This window comes from Pisolithus orientalis, assembly GCF_024613125.1.
Source record: "Pisolithus orientalis strain OTSU chromosome Unknown F5J12scaffold_26, whole genome shotgun sequence".
Lineage (NCBI taxonomy): Eukaryota > Fungi > Basidiomycota > Agaricomycetes > Boletales > Pisolithaceae > Pisolithus > Pisolithus orientalis.
The window spans coordinates 129,803-154,134 of NW_026260807.1; the positions used below are offsets into that span (position 1 = coordinate 129,803).

Below are 24,332 nucleotides of genomic sequence, written 5' to 3' on the forward strand. Positions count from 1 at the left end.
TCCCAATGCCAGACTCCATTGATAATCATTTCAGGGGCAGCTGACTCAGATGGCCACTTTGACTTTTCATTTGGTAGGCAAACTGTGACAGCAGATTGACACCATCCATATTCTTCCTTAAATGGGTTGTTCATGCCAAGGAACTTGTCAAGTAGTTTGGCCTCACATGAGTGGTGGAAACCAGTGAGCTCCCTTGGATTGCAGAGGGGGTGAGCCAGGAACTGGGCCAACTGGTCAAGTTCTGCAGCAGACCTCTGGTTAGTTCCCAAATACTACCAAGCCATCAAAATACTGCATGTGAGGTTGGTGAAAGGAGCAAATGTGGCTGCATGTGTGCAGCCACCTTCAACACCTGGAACTCCCATAGATGCTGGGTCAGTGGTGCAAGTAGGTGGAAATGAGCCATCCAGGCCTGGAGCATCGCAAACACTCCCAAGTGACTCATCAGGTATATGAGTTGGCTGGTTGGCATAGACATGGTACAGTCCAAATGTGTCTGGGTCAGTTGTGAATGGCTTGAGACATGGTGTAGCAGGTGTATCAGACTGGGTGGACTTGGGCAAAGATGGAACTGGTGAGTCAGGCCTCAAAAAACATAGCTGAGTGGCTGAGAGAGCCATGTGTGCAAGGTGGGTTGAACTTCCAGGAAGGAAGTCAATGAAGTGAGCTGGCATGCAAATATGCTGACCAGACTGACAGGACAGAACCAGCTCTGGTTGGTCCACCCCCAGGGAAACCTCCATCATAAACTGTGCATATGACAGTTGTCATAGATTCAGATATATGGACAATAACTTACATCAATATTAGTAGCTAATGCATCATAGTCATCCAAGTCTCCTGCTGGTATGTCATTGGGGGGAGCCAGTAAGCAGGGTTCAGCATCAGCTTGACAAGTTCTTTTCAGACATCTCATGCATTCAAGATGGAATATTTGGTGCAATACCTCATGGAACTCAGGACACTGGGGTGTGTGTGTTGAGAGCTGCTTCTGAGTCTTGAAGAAAGTGTCACATCCAAAGCAGCTATACATCAGAATTTTCAGGAGGGAGTGGGATTTCAGGCAACTTGAATGGATTAAAATGAATGCCAGAGACATTGGTGAATAATTATATTTCTAGTACAAATTACTGTGAACTGCTGTCAGTCAACTTAGATGGGTGACATGAACAAAAATGTACCAAGTTTGAACTACTCAAGGAGCATTCAATGATGCATCCCAGAAACTTCAAAAGAATGAGTTAATGGTGACATTAGTCATGAAGATCAGTGTATGAAGGGGACCAAGTGAGTTCAGCATTTGCTGACTTGCTCCTTCTGTCCTACCTCAATGTCCATGCAATGTCTGTGAAAGCCCAACCCTACTTTTGATAGTTCTGAATCTGACAGTGATCAATCCAATAGTGCTCGAACATCCTTGAGACACCACCATAATGGGAAGATTAATAAGTCAAAGTAAGTTCCAACCCTGATGATGCAGTGCTCTCCAGCTGATGTGACTGCGGATAGGTCAAAGTTGAAGAAATCACAGGATTGCCTTGTTTCTACCCTGTGAGATCAGTGTCTCCATGCAGCAAGATGTATTCCCCATGCATTTGATATGTACTGTAACCTGAACAAAGTCATTCAAGTCTCTCATGCCCTCGAAGCAGACAATACAGTGAGTGGTACTGATGACCCTGATGATGAAAGTGCTGGAAAGGCCTGTGATAAGATCCTTAGAAAAGTGTAAGTACAACATTTAACAGCATATATGTGATGTTCTTATGATCACAGCAACCCTGAGAAATGCAAATGATACAAGTGCATATATGACTACCTGAAGGAGCAGGTGCCATACTTCATAGATCTCATTAAGAAGAAGAAGAGTGGTGAAACCATGCTTCTCATGCATGAGGTAAGTCAATGGTGACTCGAGTCTAGTGCATCACATGGCTAACAAGTGATCAGCCAGACACGATCTGACAATGCCAGTCATCTCAAGCCTATGATTTCAGCTTATGCAGCTCCCCATCTGGACAAGAAACTCATTGATCCACCTGTCAATGTGAAGAGTTCAAAAGACAGGCTTGGGTTCAACCACACAGAGCTCACTCAGCTCCTCTGTCTGGTGAGGAGCCTACAGGCTTTGCTAGCAGATGTGACTGGGTATGTATCATTCCACTTGACATTATCAATCAGCTGATTTGCTGTTCCATAGGGTGAGGAAGCAGCTTCAGAATGGTAGAATCCTTGTTACTGCCCAAAAGTGGCTGGCATTTCTTTACTCTGGTGACATCCCATAATCCTGAGAAGAATGATGAAGGATTCCTCTGCAGATATTTTGTTGAATGAGTAAGTGTATACTACTGCATGTGTATCAACTACTAATTTAAGAATTAGGTCCTCAAACACATCTTCACTTCACCATCTTCTGCTTTTCCTGGTAGCAAAGTGCACAACACACATGCCAGCAATGCAAAGATCCACCACATAGCCCATGTAGATGCTTACCATATCACATATGCCACAGTACATGTAAGTGATATGGTGTTAGAATGATATGCACTACCCTCTTCCACAGGCACATTTCAGCATCTGTTCACAAGACAAATTTGTCAAATTTGATGGGCAATTCTCTTTTTCCAAGTTTTATTATTGAATTATTGACTTTATCATCAACAACAAAGATGAGGCTTGAGCTGAAGAGCTGTTCTCTCATTACAACAAGTATGCAAGGGGCTCTTGTGGAGTGCATACTGACATGAAGGTATAGAGTATTGTTTAATGATGTTCATGGCACCACAGGTGATGATGTCAATATTGATGATGACAATGACAACCTTGCCATCATGAGGTGACAAATTGCTGCACATCTTGCCAGTTCATCTGGCCTGTCTTCTGGGACTCAGCCTTCTGAAAATTGTTCACCTACTCAGGTGTCCTTCCCAAATACCCCACAGCCCATGGCTTCAGAACATCACACAAATGACCACAGGCTGTCACCAGGAAGTCCCCCATCTCCCATCCAGTCACCTGAAAATACAGGTTTTTTGTTCAGTCAGCTGTCCTCCTTTTGCTCACCAAAATCTGCTTCAGAAAATGACACAATTGGCTGCAGGGCATTGCCAGGAAGTCCTCCATCTCCAGTCCAGTCTCCCAAAAATACAGGTTCATCATTTAGTTGGCTGTCCCTAGTGCACTCACCACAGCCTTCTACTTCAGAACCAGAATGCCATGCCCAAAGGCAATCATGGGCAAATCTGGATCCTTCACCTGCTTTGCAGGTGAACAATCTCACTGATTGGATGCCACAACTCAAATGCAAGTGCAGTGTGACATTTTCCACTGGTGAACAGAGTAGTCCATTAACAGACTGTGATTCATGGTGGGGTAGGAAGGCCACCATGAGTAAGCCTTCTAAGACAACAAAGGAGGGACATGGTGTATGCTCCAAGAAGACTAAGGATCAGAGTAAGGTGCCAACCAAGGAAACAATGACAAGGAGATCAAGCTTGTGGGCACCCAAGAAAAAGTAACTTGTGCATGCCTAATCTCATTAAGTTCTGTTGTTTGGTGGCTACCTATTTGAGGCAGCTGCCATTGCATGTTTTATTCATCCACTTGTTGCTGTCTTGTTCTGCTCTCTCACTCGCACACTTCCCAGCCATTTTACTCTCCAAGTCCCACACTGGCTCTGTATATTAGTATTCTGTAGATTTCTCAAGATGGAACCATTGATTGCCAACTAGCAATGTATACATTCAGATAGCTACAGGTATTGGGATCATGTGTGGTATGATGGTGTTGAAATGCAATGATCATGATATATGTTGTTGTCATCTGCTATATCATGGAGAGTGAACAGCAACAACAAGCATGTCAATGAAAACTGACATCGAAACTCTATTCAATGACAGCATCAACAGGCATTCCTCTGTAAAAGAGCATTTTCGTAGATTTTACTACATGACTGCTCTTTATCTACAGCATCATTGGTGTCTACATTGAATATATTTATATATATTTGTATCTTGTTTTTCTGCAATTTTGGTGATGATACCACACCTCCAGACTCTCCAGAGAAATGTGGGTCCAGGAAGTCTTGACTGGTCATCCTGATCATATCTGCTGTGAGTTTGGTATGAGCAAGGAGGTTTTTGTTGAGCTCATCAAGGAGCTTTGAGGTATTGGTCACAAAAACTCAAAGTTTGTTACCCTGGAGGAACAGCTCATGATTTTCCTGTATACATGTGTAACTGGCCTGACAATCAGGCACATTGGTGAATGATTTCAGCGATCAAATGATATGATATCTCAGTGAGTTCAATACAATATCCATGTGACAATTCACATATTTGTGTACAGATACTTCAGGAAATTGCTCTTTATATGTTCAGACCCACCATTCTATTCCATCTACATACAGTTTCCAACTGGTGAAGCTGTCCATCCAAAAATATGCCACAACCCCAAGTTTTGGCCATACTTTCAGGATGCAATTGGCACAATCGATGGCTGCCACATTCCTGTATCCCCCCCTGCAATCATACATTCAAACTATTGCAATCACAAAGGATTCCTCTCACAGAATGGGCTTTTTATCTGTGACTTCAGTCTGAGGCTTGTCTTTACATTGACAGGGTGGGAAGGGTCTGTGATGGATGCTCATGTATATGGCAATGCAACATCTGCCAATCTCCACATCCCCACTGAAAAATACCTTCTTGCTGATGCTGGCTACCCCTCATGTCAAGAGCTGCTCATCCCCTACTGAGGTGTTCAGTATCATCTTGTGGAATGGGGCCATGCCAACACCTGGTATGTTTTCCTTTTTCCATTCCTTTTTCCATTTTCTTAGTTCCAATCAGACTGATGAATAGAGAGGAACTCTTTAACTTGCAGCACACATCTGCATGGAATGTGATAGAACATATTTTTGGTGTTTTGAAGTGCCAGTTTTGAATACTACTCCTGGCACCAGAATATGACATTGACATACAGGCACAAATTCCCATGGCCCTCTGTGCACTGCACAATTTCATCTATACCCATGATCAGAATGGGGAGGGCACAGGCAACCTCATGGCTGATGAAGATGACAAAGGTGAAGGCACTCCTGTTCATCTCCAAGCTATGGGATGTGCAACAGGTGTAGAAGAAGACTTATTTGTGCACAGGATGCAGGATGACATTGCAACAGAAATGTGGAATGACTATCAGTTTGTCTTGGGAGAGTGAGTGCAGAGGGGTGACATGGATGCAGAATTGGACATAGAATCAGATTTCTTTAAAGATGAAGTGGCAGATTTTGTTTAGCATAGTTACTGCATCTCATACTTGCACTGAATCAATTTATGACATGTTCAGAGGAGAAAATGTATGCATTCTGCAGCGAATATACATGCAGCACTAACTAGATACAAGACATGAAGCTACATGATGATGAGGGGGGGGGGATTCTATGTGCCATGGCCCATTCCTTCTTGGGCAGAGTTATACATATCTACCACATATGCATGCTGGGCTTGTTGATCAGGCAAAGAAATAAAGACAGCTGCAGCATTAGATATGCTGGAGAACTGACATGTCATGAATGTGTGGTGATAGGGAAGGATCTTGGCATCTTTGTACAACATCTGAGTGGCTGTCTGAACTGCAATCAGTGGATCCATGAATGTTGTTGACAGCTGGTCCCCCAGGTGCCGGATTTTAGTGTTGACTGATACAACTGCAACAGTGTGAGCATTGGTGGCTTGAGGCTTTGCCTTGCTGGAAGAGCATGTGGATGTCTGGCTGCACTTACTGTCATGAGCAGATGAGACCAGAGTCGACTGGGGAGGCTGGTTTGTTGAGAATAGAAGGGAGGGCCCAGAGGGGGATTCTGTTGCTGTGATATCAGTGGACATTACCACAAACAAGCACTTTCCAGCCAAAGTGGATGCAGTAGTGGGGTCAGAAATTTCGGCTGATGTGGCAGCAGTGGGGGGGGGGGGGGGATGGAAGGAATGGAAGCAGTACTGCCAGTAGTCATGATAGGGGTGGGGTTTGACATCCCAGCACAGAAAACATGAGTGCCAGTTGTGCTGCCCTGTGGAAAAATATCCTCCATGAACTGGAGGTACTCCCAGCCCTTGTTACGGAAGGGCCTCATAATTGTATTTCTCTGAATGTCTGAGTAACATATTAGTATCTATTCATACCAAATACATACCTTGATGGCAACAAACTTGCCCCATTTTTCCATGTCAGCTGCTCCACAGATATTCACACCATTTTCATTGTCCCAATGTTCTCCTGATCCTCTGCAATAAGTCATTATTGCATTGTATATTTGTTTGATCTACATCTGCTGAATGTCAATATAGCAGACTTAGAGTAGGGAAGGATGTATTGATCCCCATTTGATCAACACATTTTTGTAATCCTTGATCTTACCAGTCTGATGGAGTGGGTGAATGTGCTCTGCAGCATTGACATATGTCACTTCGCAGAAGTTCCCAGTGTCAGCACATTCTGAGCAATGTACATGCAAGTACTTGATGAGTGCAGTGGTCTCCTCTGTTGTCCAGTCAGCACACTTGGCTCCCTCATCTACTTCTCCCACAGGTGCTGCTAGTTCCATGATGTTTGATCCAAGAACATTAAAAAGTTCAATCAGTACTTGCTGGATGTGCTCACATTGAGTATCGGCAGAGGCAAGATAGGGAGTGAGAGACATCCTACCATTGGGAGGGATACCAACATTTCAATCTCCAAGTCATTGGCCTGGATCTCTCCACCACTTGTCAAACAAGAACAATCCAAGAACTGTGTGAACCTCAACTGAACTACAGTTTCCATACAAGCTCTGATGCATTTGGTCTCAGCTTCACCCAGAAAGTGTTATCTAGGAGCAATCATTCTCTTTCGACCCAGTTTATGCCTGCACTCCATCAATTGTCCTCCATTGGTGGACCATACACAGGGCTCCACTATGGGAGCTCCTTTGTGCTATCAAGAAGGAAACACCTGCATGGCAAAGCTCTTACATCAGTAAATCACTTTGAGCTGTGGAGCTCTCCACAGTGCTCCATAATATACAGAGTCCCCTAGCTAGGTCCAGGCTGGACAGATGCACCCAACAACACTTTTTGCTATGGCTAGTTGCCTGTTACTATGGAATGGTCACACTGTCATGGAACTTTGTCCAGCATCTTACTTACTATGGATTGCTATGGAACTTTCATGCTTAGATATCACTGTACAAAACTGGCCAGACTGTATTCTCCTTGGGGTGTTGTCCAGTACTCCCCATCTCAATGTTTACTTTGCAAACATGTGATCACTCCACAACTAGGAACAGTTCACAGCAGGTATGACAGGAACAGGAGCATTGGCATCAATTGCATACTACGTGTAATGACAGGTATGACAGGACTAGGTATTATGAAATCAATCAAGGACTGCCTGAATGTGCTGGTACCTCTCTACATTTGAATCAACCTCTTGCAGTGCAGCCCTGATACAAGGAGTCAGCATGAGCACATCAGCTGCCCCAGTACTTACCATCCTTCCTTCACCCACTGAGAAAGCTGCTTGTGCAACCTCACACTGTGATAGGGATTACAAAGGATGTCATTCAGCACCTTCATCATGCCATGGAAAATGGAATTGTAAGCCTTGCCAGAGAATTGAGGCATTGTCTTTCCTGTGCTATTCTTCACAAATCCATCCAACACACAATGATATTGTGAGAAAAGTTTGAGTTGCAGTGACTCAAGGTGTAAAATAACTCACTGCAGCTGCAACAAGAGCCAGACAGGAAAGGGGAACTGAATTGTTGAAGGACTCAGGATGCTTATCTGTGATTCGATAGGTCCTGGTATAGTAGAATTGTATGACAGCTTCCTTGAGGGCAGGGTGAGCAAAATTCCTGGTTTTTCCCTGATAAACCAATCCATTAGTAGTGCAGACAATGAACCATGTGAATGTACATTCTTGTCAAAACCATCTCACAGGAAAAGCAAGTTGTCAAGGAGCTTTGCAGCAGCAGTCTCTATCCATTGCACACAAATTTGTGGTGCAACATCAGAAGGATGGATAAGGTTGAACACAGATGGCATGGTTGCCAGTGTAACTGACTTCAATTCTGAATGCCAGGTAGATATATCACCAAGGAGCTACCAGCAGTATTTCAGTAGCTGTAACCAAAAGACAGGACTACTTACAAGGCATGCCATATCTTGTGTGTGGTCAGGCCAGTAACCTATAAAGTTAGGATAATGAGACACATATAAAGTGAAAATATTGTTACTCACCATCTTCAAATTGCACACCATGTTGATTCCACTCAATGATGACAGTGATGAGCACCTCTGTTATGGAGAGGTTGAGGTTGTGAGATTTCAATGGGAACAGGTTAGAAAGTGCATGTGCAGCCCTGCATTCTTGCTTAGCATCTTCAAGACAGTCTGACTTTCTTGGAGTTGCAAGGGGCTCTGGCATGTTGAGATACTTTGTTGACTGAGTCATGTGCAAGGGTCAGAAGATCATGATTGGGAACAGAAGGATGGCCATTAGTGTGATGGTGGTGTTCAAGAATGTTGATGACAGTGCCATGTTGGGAACCCTAAAATAACAATCTGAATAAATAAAGCTAGTAGGAATGGCATTTTTGTACCTCTGGCTGAGCCTTGTCCTTGGATTGTAAGCTTCACAGAGCTGCATTGTCATCCTCATTGCATGAGTACTGAAACTCATGGTCAAGGGGTAAGGAATTGTGGCAAATAGGATTGCTTGTCATTGTTTCTTGGGAGAAGCCTAACAAAGAATGTTGAGCCAGTACCATAAGAACCTCTGACACATACCAGGATGAGTTGATTGCCTAAGATTCATTGCACCCCATCCAAATGCATTGTCCTCATCTTTGTTGGACTCATCACTGGAGACCTCACCAGCCTCTGCATCCAATGGGTTATTACTTGAGGACTCTGACTCCTCTTCTGAGGAGCCCTCTGATGGCAGCTTCTCCAAACTCTTGTGGTGAACATCAGTGGTTGCCAAAGTTTGTCTCAATGAGAGCAAGCTATCAAGGGAGGGGTCGATACAAGAGTCAGGGACAGTAGCAGGCAGCTGGTGGGGGATAAACCAAGACTGGTAGTTGGGCTGGGATGTTGGCAGATGAGATTTATTACTGGGAAGTTGGTCTCCCTGAATTGTGGTGATATAAGGATTATTGAGCACTTGAAGGTCAGGTTCCATCCTGGGAGGCATGATATGACCTGGCTGTTGAGCTGGAACACTGAAACCAAAGCAATGGGAGTCTGTGGGGTGCTGATGGAAGACAGGTGTTGCTACTGCTGTTGAAGACTGAGGGATGGGATTCTGAAATGAACATTGTATATCAGTATGAAAAGACACTCACTGGTGGCATATCAGCTGGGCTAGGACCATTCACAATGGGAGGGGCATAGGGTGGTGGGGTGACATTGGACTTTGCAAGTGGTTAGCTTGATATTGATATTTGCAAATAACTAGAACTGACATTTGGTTTTGCATTCTGGCCAGCACTGTGGCCCCCACCCTTTTTCCACCAAGTGGGTGGAGGTGCAAGAGGATTTACAATGGAATTGTTGGGGAGATCTGTCAACTTTCATGGCTGTGTAGCTCAGCCTTCAAGGGCAGTACCAATCCACTCCAATTGCTTGGCCCTTCCACCTGAACCCACCCCTGCCCTTCCACTACAACAGAGTCCTGCTGTGGCAACAGACTGAGACTCTTTGAGATCAATGAGTGGGCTTCCTAGATGCTTGTTTTTTGTGGGTCAAGTGCTTCCATCAGCCTCTGGTCATCGTTTGGCTTTTTTGCTATCCTTCTTTTTCAGTGGGATTGTTCCAGATTGGGTGGACATCTGAAGGTACAAGCAGTTAAGCAGAGAACAGAATAAGATGGAAGCCTGGGGACCATGACAAAATGACATCTTGTGAATCCATATAAACATTGACAGGTTCATTGCAAGACATAAAACAAAACAATGTGTAGAGATGGTTACCCACTGCAAACAAATTGAAACACTTTACACATAACATACAGAACATGAACTAAACATAAAATTCATGCTAAGACTACATGCCTTTGAAGTGTTTATTGGGTATAGGAGGGTTATCCATGCTCCTTACCTCTTCACAAAGGTGTTTAGAAGACATAATTGCTGAAGACATAACATCCATATCATTCTCCTGACTTGGATGCATGCTTGAATTAAGCACTTTGTGCTGGGCAATGATCTGCTGGAATGCATTCATCATCTCCAGTGGTTTCTTGTATGGCATGCTGGCCAAGAAACGATCAAAAGGGAGATAACGTCAGAGAACTGCACTGCAGTTCCACTCAACAGGGACTGCCCAAGCAATATGTGCCACTCATTAGCCAGAGGGATTAGATCTTGAAAATATTGCAAGACCTCAGAATCCAGCCATGATTTGGACAGGTCATTAAGGAATGTGAACTTGGTGCATCTGGCAATTTCGAGATCTTCAGCCACCTTTTCACTCCACAAGCCAAGAAGTGTCTTTTCATGGCTGATATCTTGATGCTTGTGGCCAAGTGGCCCATCATAAAGGATGAGGATCCAGATGAAAATGTAGAACAGGGATTTGATATCATCTGCAAATGTATGGTGTATAGTAGTAGGGTGATTGATGAATATGTGGGTGAGAGGCACTTTTCCAGATCAATGGGACATTGGTCTTTCCACTTTTAGTGATGGCTTCCTTGAGTTGGCAAAGGATATTCACTGAAGGGAAGGGGACTGTCCCCTTTGCATACTATCAGCTTCAAGTTCCAAAATGTTTTGCATAGTACTTACTGTGCTGCCCAAGTCATATTCCCCCTGTAATGTGACCCATACAGCAAATTCCCAGTCAAGGAGAAAGCCACACAACCCTTTTGTGAAGTCCTCAATCATTGTATTGTTGATGCTACAATCTCGATGGAGGACACCCCTCTCAAGAGCCTGCTGTTGGACTGTTAAAGCAATTAGTATTGATTTTACAAGTGGAAGAGGATACATACTTTGTAAAATATCTTGGATGCATGAAACAAGTTCCTTTTTTGTCTTGAACATTACCATTGGCCTTGCACATGGCTTCATAGCCAATCACACATGAGTTCTCTGAGACTTCATGCACAATCACCACTTCTCATCACAATATCATTCAGTTTTATCAACAATGCCCAACTTGACCTCAACAACCCAGTAGTGTTGCAACTTGGGAACTCCATCAATGTCCTGGACCAGCTTCATCATGTTGACTTCATGCAGGGCTGTCCTCTGCTCTGACTCCTCCACCCAATAATCCTTGATGACATAGTATTCCCCATTGTAGTGTGTGAGGTAACAAACACTACCCCTTCCTAGAAAGCCTGTGCTCGAGAATAATACATCAAGCACCTCATAGAAGGTCTTGTTTACTTGGATCCTCCCAATTGCTGGGATGTGTTCAGGTGATGCAGGAGTCAGGAGTGAGTTTGCACTGGGGAGGATGCCCAACTCCAAGTGAGGAGAAGGCATTGCAGGAGAGGGGCAAGGGGAGAGAGGTGTCACAAGTGCTGTGCATTTGCAGCTGTGTGCAGGATGGGGGGATATCTCTATGGTTGAATCAAAGCCAAGGGTTGAGTGGGAGCTGAATGCAATGGCACATACAATGTATATGAAGACTTCTGCATCAGTGTGGATATTGATAGAGGGTGAGATTGCACCACCAGAGTGGTTGTAAAAGTGAAGTCAAAGAAGTTTGCTATCAGTAATTGATAATCCAAGGACATAGTGCCTCCAGGGCTGGTTGACAAGGGTTAGATATGCCTTAGTGTCCATTGTCTTCCCAAGGTGGGATGCTGGCTTGAAAGACTCCTTTGAGTACTCAGCAATGACTTTGGGACTTGACCATGTAATCTTGTCAAGGGATACTGGGGTGTTATCAACAAGGATGAGGTCAGGCTTTCAGGAATAACCTGTAGAACCTCACAAGCTGGTTCTGCTCCAGTCTGCCATCCATTGACACTGAGGTTTGCTGGATAGACTGGGCATCATGGATTTTGTGGCAGTTCCAATAGCATTGAGAAACAGAGCAATTTGCTTTTCAAAGCAGAGCTTTTCTGATTCTACCAGCAGCTCTGAGGCAAGTGGCCTGGGTTGCTTGGGAGGTGAATCAGAGCCTGGAGGTGGATGAAGCTCCTAGTTCCAGCACTTTCTATCATCATCATATAGGCTGACCAGGCTGTCCTCTGACAAGCCACCCTGGTTGAAGGAGGCAGAATAGCTACAGACACATGCAGGAATTGTTTTCAGAGGGACAATCAGGGACCTGGGAGCTATGGAGGTGAATGTATCTCTGAAGGACTCAAAGATAATATTTGTAACATAACCAAGGCTCTGAGGAGAGCTAACTTGTATCTGTGGTTCACAGATGATGGTGCCCTCAAGTTCTGAAGCAGTGAACTTGTCCATAACATGAACCATGCAGTCATGTTTGGGCAGGGGGAGAGAACTGATCAGCTTGTAGGTACCATCTATTGTTCAATATCTGTTTTTGTTCAAGTCTTTGGACATTTCTGAGGGTTGTTGACAAGTAGGGTCACATGTTCAAAAATGGTGCCACCACTCAAAATACTGATGCATTTCAACATTAACATGTAATAAGCTCTGGTATACAGTAAGGTAACATGTATGTTGACTAGATGGGAGGAGAGTCCAAATGACTTAGGGAAAAGTACATATTTTTGTCAAAGTATTTGTTGAGATAGAATTTGGTAGAATGCTCAAAGGAGTTGTATGCCATCAATTGATTATCTGCAGTTTGCCCAAAGCAAGGTATGAGATGTGCGAACACCCAGACCTGACTGAGCAGGATGACATCACCAAGATGTTGGCCATTCACTCTCTTTGCATGCCTAAGGATATGTAGGTGTGTCACATCTTCAGCTGCTATGTCAAAATGTTGTATGGAGACCAAAAAACGATCTGTCCATGACCATCTTACCCCCCTCTTGCCAAAAGGGTGCATCAGGAGACAGAGCTGGCCAACAACATGACCTAAGATACTCTTGTGAGTGACATGGAAAAGTAGTGTGGACCACAAACCTTTCAGGCCACTCTCTGGCCATTTGAAATGGGGGTCCATGTTGATGATAGATGCATCATAGCAGCCAAGGGTCCAGGTCTCGCAAGGTGGAGAACAGAAGAGAGTCTGGGCAGGGAGGATGTCTGTGATATCATGTATCGCCATGTTCTGCAGCCACATCTTGTACCAAACCTGCAGATCAGTAAAAGGCAGGGTTGAAGAGCTTGATCCCCAACATTGCCTGCTTATAGTGTGCACAGAGCTTGGTCCATACACCTTCTCATGATTTAGAAAATCAACAAGGGTGGCTTGGAGGTCAAGTAGACCAAACTTCTCAGCAGCACCATCAACACTAATGCATTGCAAGGGTGGGTCATAGGAAAGGTTGATCACTGTACCATCTGCAATAAAACTACACAAGGGGAAGGGAATGGAGTCTGGATCCTGGGTCCTGAGGTGTGCAGAGATGGCAAAGTAATCAGTGACAGGCTGCATGGGACCTGGCATCTTGGAAACTAGATTTGCCTCTTCGCAATCACTGATCTCACTGTCACCATCATCAGAACTCCCATCCTCAACCTCCAAGGACTTTTCTTCCACACAACCATGGGAGTGAGTCTTCAATTCATATAATGATGTTGCAAGTTCAAATGTCCTACATTTTTCAGCATGATCAAGGTACAAGCAAATTTGAGGATCATGGTTATTGTTATTGCTAGCTGATGTGGGTGTCTTGATCTCCAATACATGGGCATGTTCAGTTACATTGGCAGTCCATTGGATGGTGACCCCAACATGCTTCACACTTGGTACAATGCTCTGCATGAGTTCTAACTTGGGGATGTGCCAATTGTCAATGGGCTTGTTTCCCTTACCACACATGCACCATGATCAAGTATCAACTGCCTGTGCACATGAAACTCATCCAGTACAGAAGATATTATACAAAGATCATTGTTGTCAATGCAGTAAGCTTGGACTTGGTATCAGAAGTCCATGAGTGCATGAATAGCAGTAATAATTTTGGGAGGGGCTGCTCCAGTGATAACACCAACAATGTAACATTGGACACCACAGTGCACACATCCAGTCACCTGCTTCAGCTTAGCAACACCACCTTTAAAGTGACAGAACCCCACAGTAGGCTGTAAAACTGAGAAGCAAAAGTTGATTTCAGCTTCACCAACTGCATTTATGCACCACTTCATGTCATGGTCCCAAACTTCCTTGTGCAGGTGGTGAAGGGGCTCTGGAGTTATAAAAGTGCTTGGACAAGAAAGCAGAATGTCCCTCCAAAATGGGTCACTAACTCTGCTGAGGCAAAAGTGCTGTGCTTCACAAAAGAAGACTTGGATGTTTGTAGGGTGGACCTTTGATTTCACCACTGCGAGCTGAGCCAAAGTGGTGGATGCAGTTCATGGCTCATGTCAGAATGGGTCTCCAAACTGTTTGTACATCGCCATGGTGATCAGGGAAGTCTTTCCCCCAACAGCTGTGAGCATGGCAGCCTCAGGAGTGTTGGTGATATAATCCACAATTGGCATGAAACAGTACTGCATGTGCCCCAGAGAATCCAGTAACATAATGTCAAGTTTGGCAGCTTGCTTGATGGGTTCAAGTATGATATCCAGTCATCAACATCACTACAAATATCAAAATGCTTTCACTTTCTGTGGATTTGGTATGACCATGACCCTATGTCCACCATTATTGAAGAAGACTCCGTGTTTGTCAAATCTTTCTTCACCATTCCAGATGAGGAAATCGAGTCAAAGCTCCACCTTCAGTCACCATGGCACCTTTGGCTGGTGCTTGACCGTGCCAGAAAGATTGATTGGAGTCTTGCTGTGGTTGCTGGCTGCATCACTGGGAGCTTCAAGATGGACCTCTTCATTGTCTGGAGTGAAGATAACTCAGAGAAATGGGCAGGGTACAGTCGAAGAAGACGTCTTCCTCTGCCAATTCAAGAACACAACATTGAACTTGGTCAGCCTGTGCAGTGTCCCTACCTCGTATTTTTGTTGGAGTATGATGAGGGGAGCATCATACTCCAACAAAAATACGAGGTAGGGACACTGCACAGGCTGACCAAGTTCAATGTTGTGTTCTTGAATTGGCAGAGGAAGACGTCTTCTTCGACTGTACCCTGCCCATTTCTCTGGATGCTCCCCTCATCATACTCCAACAAAAATACGAGGTAGGGACACTGCACAGGCTGACCAAGTTCAATGTTGTGTTCTTGAATTGGCAGAGGAAGACGTCTTCTTCGACTGTACCCTGCCCATTTCTCTGAGTTATCTTCACTCCAGACAATGAAGAGGTCCATCTTGAAGCTCCCAGTGATGCAGCCAGCAACCACAGCAAGACTCCAATCAATCTTTCTGGCACGGTCAAGCACCAGCCAAAGGTGCCATGGTGACTGAAGGTGGAGCTTTGACTCGATTTCCTCATCTGGAATGGTGAAGAAAGATTTGACAAACACGGAGTCTTCTTCAATAATGGTGGACATAGGGTCATGGTCATACCAAATCCACAGAAAGTGAAAGCATTTTGATATTTGTAGTGATGTTGATGATTTCTTTCAGATGGGGGATACCAAGCATAGCATTTCTATTGTATAAGAGTCATTTGAGTGACTGGTTCAACAATAGCAAAGAAAGCTTCAATGAACACAGAGTCTTTGATAATGGTGGATGTAGGGTCGGGGTCATACCAAGTAGCGATGTTGATGATTTCTTTCAGACAGGGGATACCAAGCTTAGCATTTCTGTTGTATACACCAGCATGGTGGAAGGCGTTGAGAGTCACTTTGAGTAACTGGTTCAATGATAGCGAAGAAAGATTCAATGAACATGGAGTCTTCTTGTCCTGGGCCATGTAGGATTCCAAGTACACAGAAGGTGAAAGCGTTTTGATATTGGTAGCAACATTGATGATTTCTTTCAGATGGGGGACACTGAGTGTAGCATTTTTGCTGGACACACTGGCATAGTGGAAGGTGTTGAGAGTCATTTGAGTAGCTGGTTCACCAATGGACTGGGCAGCAACAGTACTGCACATCTGCCCAGGGTTGACCAGAGTATGGTTGAACTTTGCCTCAATCTTGTCCAACACCCACTCAAATGCTTTGTGGTTGAGGTGGAACTCTTCCAATATGTGGCAGGTAGCATGTGTGGCTCGTATGTGCATGCAGAAGGTCAGCAAAGCATTCACCTGTGCTTCCCTGCTAACCTCTCCATGAAGCTGGTGGACTGCATCAACAGTGTAGGCTGGTTTGAGGTCACTAGGCTTGCAGCAGTTGATGTGGAAGATGTGAACAAGCCACTGTCATTGTCCATGAGATTGACACAAAATGAATGCAAAGAACCAAAAGGTGTTTACCAAACAGCAGGTGACATGAATGCGAACATCTCCATCTTCAACAATAGGGGGGGTGCATACATGCTCCATCAAGAAGTACCCTGATGAAGACTATGTGGACACAATTTTCACTGACAGAGGTGCATACATGCTTCATCAAGGAGTGCTCTGGCAAAGATGATGTGGATATGATTTTGGCTGACAGAGGTGCATACATGCTCCATTGAGGAGTACCCTGGCAAAGACAATGTGGATATGATTTTGGCTGACAGAGGTGCATACATGCTCCATTGAGGAGTACCCTGGCAAAGACAATGTGGATACGATTTTGGCTGACAGATATTTGACACCGACAGGCATTGGTTGGGGGGGCACAGAGAAAGCTGGGGAGGGGGATATGATGTGATGAGATGTCATTGGGTATAGTTTGCCTCCACCGTCTTGATGGCAGTATCGATGAGACCTTCTTGACCAGCCATGGCATGGAAAAAGTACCCCCCTGCAGGGGTCAGACTGCATATGTATGAGTTCTCCACAAATCCCCTCACCTCCGGGCTGAAGTCATCTTTTCCAGTGAACCAGAGAGTAGGGAGATGATGGGGTGCCCCTTTGGGCAAAAGTATGTATAGCAGGTCGATCCATATGAGGTGCAGAAAGTTGGTCAGGTACAGAAGGCAAATGAGGTAAGGACAGTTACCTAGGAGATCTCAGTGAGCATGACTGGGTTCATAATGACCAAGGTAAGTCAAGTCAACACCTGGAACACAGATCACTGCCTTTAAATTGACACTGTCAGTCCCAAAACCCACTCCATCTTCATCTTGATGCTCCCCTCATCATCTGGGATGGTGAAGAAGGATTCGATGAATGTGGAATCTTTGCTCCAACTCCCTGTTGCTGAGCCCAAATGCATCAATCCTCTGGGCACATGATAAATGCATCATGCATCCCATCTTCTCTGTACATAAGCTGGATGAGGTCACCCAACAAATTGCGCACTGTACCATCATAGCAGACATTGCCTGTCTCCACCATTTTGACAGCGAGCTCAATAAGACCTTCTTGACCAGCCATGGCATGGAAGAAGGGTTCCTGCCAAATGGTATATGCTTTCCTCCTACACTCTGCTGCCCTACACAGATGGACATTGGCAAAACATTGATATTAACCTTTGGATCCTGCAGTGACCATTCACAAGCAAGGTTAAGTTGACACTCAACCATACCTTCAAATTTTTATCTCACTGACTGAACCTAGTGCATATTTTGATCTGTGAGCATTGCAGAATTGGCAGTCATAGGGAATGAGGTAGGCTTGTCGTGGGCAGTCTCCAGATATAGTATGTGGGAAGGGTGAAATAAATGAGACAGAGGATACCAGAGTGGGGAGACAGCGGGACACATGCAAACTGAGAAGACAGATTACTTGCATTCAAGGGTTTCCAGGGTTCCCAGTGAATGCAAGAGTTGGAGGATGATGGGGCAATAAACTGACATTATCGTTAGAAATGGCACACTCACTGAAAACAATGCCCACCTGAACACTAATCTCTGGTCCATCAGATCCCTCCCAAAATTTGTAGTACCCAGCCTTGGGAATGAACTGCAATTTCTTTTTCTTTTTTCCTTTCAGATGTGTGAAGCCAATGAATACACCTCTCTTTGGGTAAAAGTCAGTATGTATAATGAGTTGAACCTACAGAATTACCTAGGAGATTGCAGCAAGCGCAACTGAGTTCATAATGATCTGGGCAACAACACAAACCGAGGCAGCAGGAGCAATGCGAAGGCAGGCAGTTGGCAAGTCAGATCTGGAGGACAGAGTCTGATATGTCACGTTCACTTGGGCAGGCAGACTTGCAGTAGCATGGAGCAAAGCACAACAGGCAGGGAAGTAAGCGAGGTAGACTTGCACAGACATGGTGATTGTGTCACTCACAAACTGATACAACACTATAGAAATGTGTGCTAGGCAAATGACTAGTCCTCATCCATGAGACCAATGACTCCAGCTTCAAGATGTGGTGCATCCACACCACCTACCAGGTCAATAACTCCAGTTTCACAAGGAAGGTTAACTGTCAATTCCACCAAATCAGGTCTTGAGTATTCTAACACGACTGCTGGCATCTCTATCTTGTACGCAGGCGATGGATCTGCATCCACTGGTGTTTCAAGTGGCAAACTCAGCACAGAGAGCTTGTATGACTTGTCAGAATGGCTCAGGACCCAAAGGTCATGTTGCAGCCACTCACTATTGACGTTCCCTGGCAGCTGTGGATGGTGGATGATGAGGTGGGGTGGGCATATTTGGCACAATTGTAAGACTCACCTGCAGAAGTGCATGCATGGCTGCACCAGCACGAGCACCCATCAATCTGGACCAGATGGTATCTGGCAACCAGCCAAGGTGCCATGAACAGAACTCTGCCAGTGATGCAAGATCAGACTGACAAGACCTCACAACAGCAATGGGGGGATGGCAACCCTCTGACGATGAGGTAAGAGGTAACAGATACATCACTAAGATTGTGGGGTCAGGGAACTCAATGCATTCCTCCACAATGATATGGGCAAGCTCATGGTGCCTATGTCTGAGGAGGTGTTGAGGATCCATTCATAGTACCTCACAGACATTGTCACACCACCTGGCAACAAACTCCATAAACTCCACAAACTGAAACATGATAGTGGCTTGGAAGAGGGTCTTTCCAAAGCCATAATTTACCAATCAATGGGCAACATCTGTGCTGCACCACTGGCAACCTGTCTAATGAATTGAATGAGGATGCCACCCAATTCAGGGGGCTGAATATGGCACTTACCTCACTATCTACACTACTCATCAGCATAACAAGGAGGAGGTCACCCCACTCAAGGCCAGTGCAATTTTGTAAGGTGTCAGATGAATAGAGTTGCATGTCTTCATACTTGCCAGATGGTGGGATGCCACTATTTGTGGTAAGCTAAATGACCACATGTCCATGTTTGAACTGACCTACCTGCAAACAATGCAAGTCACACCAAACAGCAGCACATCGTTGTACAGTGTCACCACGACATCGATGAGGGCACATGACTGGAGGCAGGCAAGTTCTGCCTCTGCCTCCCCTGGAGCCTTGTGAGCTTTGTTAGCACCCGGCAGCATGTACAGTCAACAACTCACTGTGTGCCAGCTGAAACCAAATGCCATCAACAGCTCTTGAAAGCACTGCACAAGGAGGGGTGGATAGCATGGGCACATGATGTCTTTTCCCCTCTTGAGCTGAGGGCAGTCTGGCCCATCAAAAACAAAGTACGGGTGGAGGGGCACCTGAGAGATGGAAGAAAGGCAATGGAAAATCATTCATATTTCATGTGACTGTCCTGTGCCAGCTTGGCACCACGAAAACATGTTAAGCAATGAATACATCCATGCACTAGTGGGGCTCATGAGAGATGAAATGGACCATACAAAGCAGGCGACTAACCTGGCATTAAAGCCCACAGTGAGCAACTGGGTGCCTGCTCCACCACCACACATGCTGAAGTTCTCAGTAGCAAGCTTGCCAAGTGTACATTGTCTCCCTGCAGGAGCAAGAAGCTAATTACAGTTAATGTGGCCATGCAAACGAACAGCAGAGAAAAAATTACTCACCACCCACAGTTCAAGCACCCGCATGGTTTTGGAACATGGCAGAAGACTCTTGGGAGGTCGAGGAGCATGATGATGTAGAAAGCCAGTTGACATAGGGCAGCACCCAGCTGACAAATAGGTTGGCATAGTCTACTTGCCAGTTTAGCATCATGGTAGATGGTGTCACGAGAATAGATATACTCAATGCATGAGATCTATGTTTCAAAACTTATGAGTGGAAGAGGAAGGGAAGGAGTTGATGATGCGGCTCACCAACTGATTGGTACGTGTGAGGACAGTCTTCAGGCCAAGTCAAACCTCCCAGTCTTGAAAATCTTGAAGGGGACCAATGATCAGCTCAAGAACAGCTGCATAGACATGACATCCAGTGCCAAACTGCCCAGCAAAGGGAATGGCCAATGGGCTGCTCACCAGACCCATCCAATGGAACTGAATCAACCTTTGAGCAATAGCAATCTGTCAACTGGGTGAAATGTTGGGATAGGCTCGCTGACAAGTACTCACCAATGGCAGCGATCAAAGAGCATCAAGCATCGAAGATGGAGGGCAAAGGCAGGTAAGGGCTCCTGCTGCCATGCACCCTGCTAACCTGCCCTAAGCAATTATGTCAGTGCCCTGGACCCAATAGGCCTCAAGGCTGCAGACCGGTTCGAGCTGCAAAGTGCTGGAAAGCAATTGTAAAGTCCTGTAAAGTGACTTTGTGATGGGAAATGAGTATGCACCTTTGCATCCAGGCTGGCCCTGTTTGCATTTTTGAACCAGTGAAATTAGCAAACCAGTTGACAGGACATGTTGAAGCTTGTGAAGGCCTGGATCCCATGTACTTGTGATGGCCCACTAGGAATTACGGTATTATGGTGGGAGGGTCCCAGGTGAGGTGTTTTGTAAGTATGCATTTAGGCAATTCACACTGCCATGCAGGTACATGCAGAACTGATGAATGCATATTGTACATACACTGTGCATGAAGTAGTGGTCTACTTTCCCACTCTTTCTTCCAGCCAGATGGCCCCATCTGTACTGTAGCAAGTTGATGGTCACCATAAAAACAGACTTAGAGTTGTAGGGTCTACTGCAATGCTCTCGTGAAAATGTCATAAACAGAGGTCTGACATCAGTAAAGCTAAGCATTCAAAAACCTGGGTTTTCAAGCGCTTAATGTTCACCAGTGTTTGCCGAGAATTCAAAAACTGTCTAATGTGCATGCTGTAATTTGGCTGAATTTACTGATGTGACACCATCCTGCACGATCGACGATGCCGGTGCCGTCACGAGCGGTCAGTCACTCCGAACGGCCATCCCCGCCGCTGAGGGCGAGCCGCTGTGGCTGGGAGGCCGATCCAAAATTTGCAGGTCCCACGCACCGCCACCTGCCAATTTTCTGGAATAAACTGACTTAACAGCGATAAGCATGGGACGACTCTTGCCACTCAGTACTCAACGTTCAACGTTCAACTTCCAGGCTCCCATCACGATACAACACTACTATCCATCTAATGCGAATCTTTAACTGCCAGTGACATGTCTGAATCCGGCAGCGGAGCAATGGTTATTTCCTCTAGCGCTCTAAATCGCAGCCAAGGTGAATCGACTCCAAACAGCCGAGGTCTCTGTGCGGGGAGCGGACAGCTCCCCATCAGCGGCCTTCGGTGCGTTCGTCCACTTCTGTCCTCATCGAAATAAACCTGATTCATAACACTAATCAAGTGTTGACGATCTGACGGGTTGGGCTGCGGAAGACGTCTGCAAAGCACAGCAATGCGAGGCAGATAATATGCTCGAGTACATATTGAGCCGGGCTTCGAACTCGCCAGATGACCCTATCGACTTGGAGAACCATGCCCTATTAAACAGATGCATGGAGGCAGTCCTGCCCATATGTAATGGGCAAATCCCAGGTGAAGATATCGTGAATTTCCCGCTCTTGGATATCAGGAAGGCTCTCGAAGAGTAGTAAGTTTTGTGACTTGCATGCCAGTGTTGATGTCAGCATTCTTTGCTAACGTCTTGTACCAGCACAACGTGTAAACCGGAGGATGGCTTGTACCAGCCCTTCGTCCTAGCATCTAACACTGCTCTTGCGCACCTGAAGAAGCTGGATATCAATGGTATGCGTCAAGGGGAAAGCCAGGCAGTACAGATGTTCTTTCAGCGCAACGATCCAAATGTCATCGTTCAAAAGCACCAAGGGTGTGATTCGAAACGCAAACCAGATATCGTCGTTCTTCCATTCGCGAACGTCTCCGAGTATTTTTCAGGGAGTAGATCCACCACATGGGACGAGCATGTATCGGGGTTAATCCAAAATAAGATACCCGTGAGATCATGGAGGGATGTGTTCGGCGTCTTCGAGTTCAAGCGATCCAGGTCGAAGATGAAATCTCCTCCCGAGCAATATTCCGTGTCAAAGTACGAAGCCTCCAAACCAAAGTTTTTGGAGATTGCCAAAGATAGAAATGAACCGGAAGGAAGAGAGCCGCGAGAGGCTCCTGCTACCAAGCAAGTGACACCCGCAGAATCGCTTCCGGGTGAGTAATGGAATTAAACTGTTCAGTCAGGCTTAACATGCACCCAATAGTACGCAGATCAGCCCGCCCGACCACTCAGGAAAGCACTCAAATGGCATCCAGGAAACGCACGTTGGTGGCCGATTCTGAGCCTCGCTCGAGCAAGCGACTTAGGACGGAGGAGTCGCCTGGGGCACACATAACAATTCAGTCAGCGCTGTATGCTGCTGAGATGCAGTCCGCCAATATTGCGATGAATCATGCCCTCAATTTTATTGTTGTAGGTGCGTATTTTTTTTCTCGCTAGTGAGCGGATTGCGCTGGATGCCTTTCAGGCGACAACATTTGGATTTGGTATTACGACCACCAAGGCCTCATCAGCGTGGCAGGGTTCAATTTTGTTCAAGATCTCTCTCGCTTTCTGGTGTTGTTATACGCTCTCCAGCGATTCAATTTGGAGGACTGGGGTCGAAACACAGCCTTTAAACCGCATCTCAAAGGGGACCACGTCGAGTCTTACACCGTCGAGGTCGAAGGAAAGACACTGAAACTGGTCGACCAGTGGGATCCCCGGTATGGGCTGGCAGGACGTGGGACTGGTGTTATGGACGTCACCTGCGAAGCACTAAAGCAGGAGAATCCGGCGGAAACGGTCGACGGCATGGTGGCGAAAATTTACTGGGCGGAGGAGAAACGAATCGCAGAGAAAGACATTTTGGATCGCGTCACGGAAGCTGGGACCAGAGACAAGGATGTCCGAGGGCACGTGCCGATTTTGCTCTTGTCGAAGAGGTTTCTGGATTCCACATCTGCAATTAGGAAGGCTCTTGACCTCGAGCACCCTGAGAAAGGCAGCCGGAGTCTCGTCCTGCTCGTATTCAAGAAGCTTTGGCCAATCACAGATCTCGAAGACAATGAACTGGTTGACGCATGGCGGCAGTGCATTTTGTGTAAGCCCCGCTTTGTTTTTGTGGTGTCTTGGTTCTGACAGTCATGCTATTCTAGGTCACTATGCCCTCTGGAGGGAGGGGATCTATCATCGTGACGTGAGCCACTTAAACCTGATGTACTATAGGGTGGGCGGCAAGGTGATGGGCGTCTTAAACGATTACGACCTTTCGTCTTTGGCATTTTCTCCCAACCCATTGGGTAACGAGCGGACTGGAACAATACCATTCATGGCGATCGATCTCCTCATGGAAGATGGCCAGAATGGCAAAGTGAAGCACCGATACCGCCATGATGTGGAATCGTTGATCTACGTATTCATCTGGATTTCCCTGCAGTACAAGGACGGCAAGCCGCTGAACTCAGGACCCCTGGATTCATGGGCCAAAGTCAATGCCCGTGGATGCGCTAAGGAGAAGAGGGATTTCCTGGCTGCCCCTCGAGTGCCTCACAACATCAACTCCATTCTTGTGTTGACACTGGCGATCTTTCTTCGGAAGAGACTCAGCACTCGTGATGGTTTCAAGGCAGAAAAAGACCTTGCCCAGTTGAAGCTGGAACAGGCAAAATCACCCGAATTAAAGGATGCTGCAGAGCAGGAAATCAGCAAACTCGACCATGAACTTGAGGAGGAATCAGACGAGAAGGTGTATGAAGAATTTTTATCGAAGATTCCACCAGTAAATTGATAAATGCCAGGCTTCCCACAGTAACGTAGAATTTGGCTGTATCACTATTGTTACCCTTATAAATGTATGCTGCATGTGCAAGACCTCGAGATATATGTGACTTTCAAATG

General features: G+C 45.7%; 7 protein-coding genes across 7 annotated transcripts; 2 read left to right on the forward strand and 5 right to left on the reverse strand.

The window, feature by feature from the left end:
- Positions 1 to 7,413: 7,413 nt before the first annotated feature.
- Positions 7,414 to 8,466, reverse strand: F5J12DRAFT_784455 (uncharacterized protein; the record flags this gene model as incomplete). The annotated part of the gene is made up of 6 exons (XM_051743023.1): positions 7,414 to 7,480; positions 7,528 to 7,679; positions 7,759 to 7,840; positions 7,978 to 8,141; positions 8,190 to 8,227; positions 8,280 to 8,466. The coding sequence occupies 6 exons, from the start codon at positions 8,464 to 8,466 to the stop codon at positions 7,414 to 7,416; spliced, it is 690 nt and encodes a 229-aa protein (XP_051597798.1).
- Positions 8,467 to 8,781: 315 nt separating this feature from the next.
- Positions 8,782 to 11,533, reverse strand: F5J12DRAFT_784456 (uncharacterized protein; the record flags this gene model as incomplete). Its single annotated transcript, XM_051743024.1, has 10 exons — positions 8,782 to 9,345; positions 9,386 to 9,454; positions 9,506 to 9,603; positions 10,013 to 10,034; positions 10,140 to 10,293; positions 10,335 to 10,626; positions 10,685 to 10,787; positions 10,829 to 10,986; positions 11,035 to 11,107; positions 11,207 to 11,533. 10 exons carry the CDS (start codon positions 11,531 to 11,533, stop codon positions 8,782 to 8,784), a joined length of 1,860 nt encoding a protein of 619 aa, XP_051597799.1.
- Positions 11,534 to 12,876: 1,343 nt separating this feature from the next.
- Positions 12,877 to 13,964, reverse strand: F5J12DRAFT_784457 (uncharacterized protein; the record flags this gene model as incomplete). The annotated part of the gene is made up of 4 exons (XM_051743025.1): positions 12,877 to 12,912; positions 13,002 to 13,054; positions 13,103 to 13,274; positions 13,359 to 13,964. 4 exons carry the CDS (start codon positions 13,962 to 13,964, stop codon positions 12,877 to 12,879), a joined length of 867 nt encoding a protein of 288 aa, XP_051597800.1.
- A 794-nt stretch (positions 13,965 to 14,758) lies between these two features.
- On the forward strand, positions 14,759 to 15,004 carry F5J12DRAFT_709145 (RNA polymerase Rpb1, domain 7-domain-containing protein; the record flags this gene model as incomplete). Its single annotated transcript, XM_051740612.1, has 1 exon — positions 14,759 to 15,004. A coding segment is annotated over one exon (246 nt), but the record flags the coding sequence as incomplete, so codon positions are not given.
- An 83-nt stretch (positions 15,005 to 15,087) lies between these two features.
- Positions 15,088 to 15,612, reverse strand: F5J12DRAFT_724216 (RNA polymerase Rpb1, domain 7-domain-containing protein; the record flags this gene model as incomplete). Its single annotated transcript, XM_051741519.1, has 1 exon — positions 15,088 to 15,612. A coding segment is annotated over one exon (525 nt), but the record flags the coding sequence as incomplete, so codon positions are not given.
- Positions 15,613 to 15,692: 80 nt separating this feature from the next.
- F5J12DRAFT_724192 (RNA polymerase 2) lies at positions 15,693 to 17,537 on the reverse strand (the record flags this gene model as incomplete). The annotated part of the gene is made up of 3 exons (XM_051741515.1): positions 15,693 to 16,406; positions 16,564 to 16,825; positions 17,371 to 17,537. Coding segments are annotated over 3 exons (1,143 nt in total), but the record flags the coding sequence as incomplete, so codon positions are not given.
- Positions 17,538 to 21,492: 3,955 nt separating this feature from the next.
- On the forward strand, positions 21,493 to 24,309 carry F5J12DRAFT_928595 (uncharacterized protein). The gene is made up of 6 exons (XM_051749450.1): positions 21,493 to 21,727; positions 21,786 to 22,031; positions 22,095 to 22,606; positions 22,657 to 22,869; positions 22,921 to 23,535; positions 23,591 to 24,309. Exons 1-6 carry the CDS (start codon positions 21,600 to 21,602, stop codon positions 24,220 to 24,222), a joined length of 2,346 nt encoding a protein of 781 aa, XP_051597804.1. The 5' UTR covers positions 21,493 to 21,599; the 3' UTR covers positions 24,223 to 24,309.
- The last annotated feature ends 23 nt before the right edge of the window (positions 24,310 to 24,332 follow it).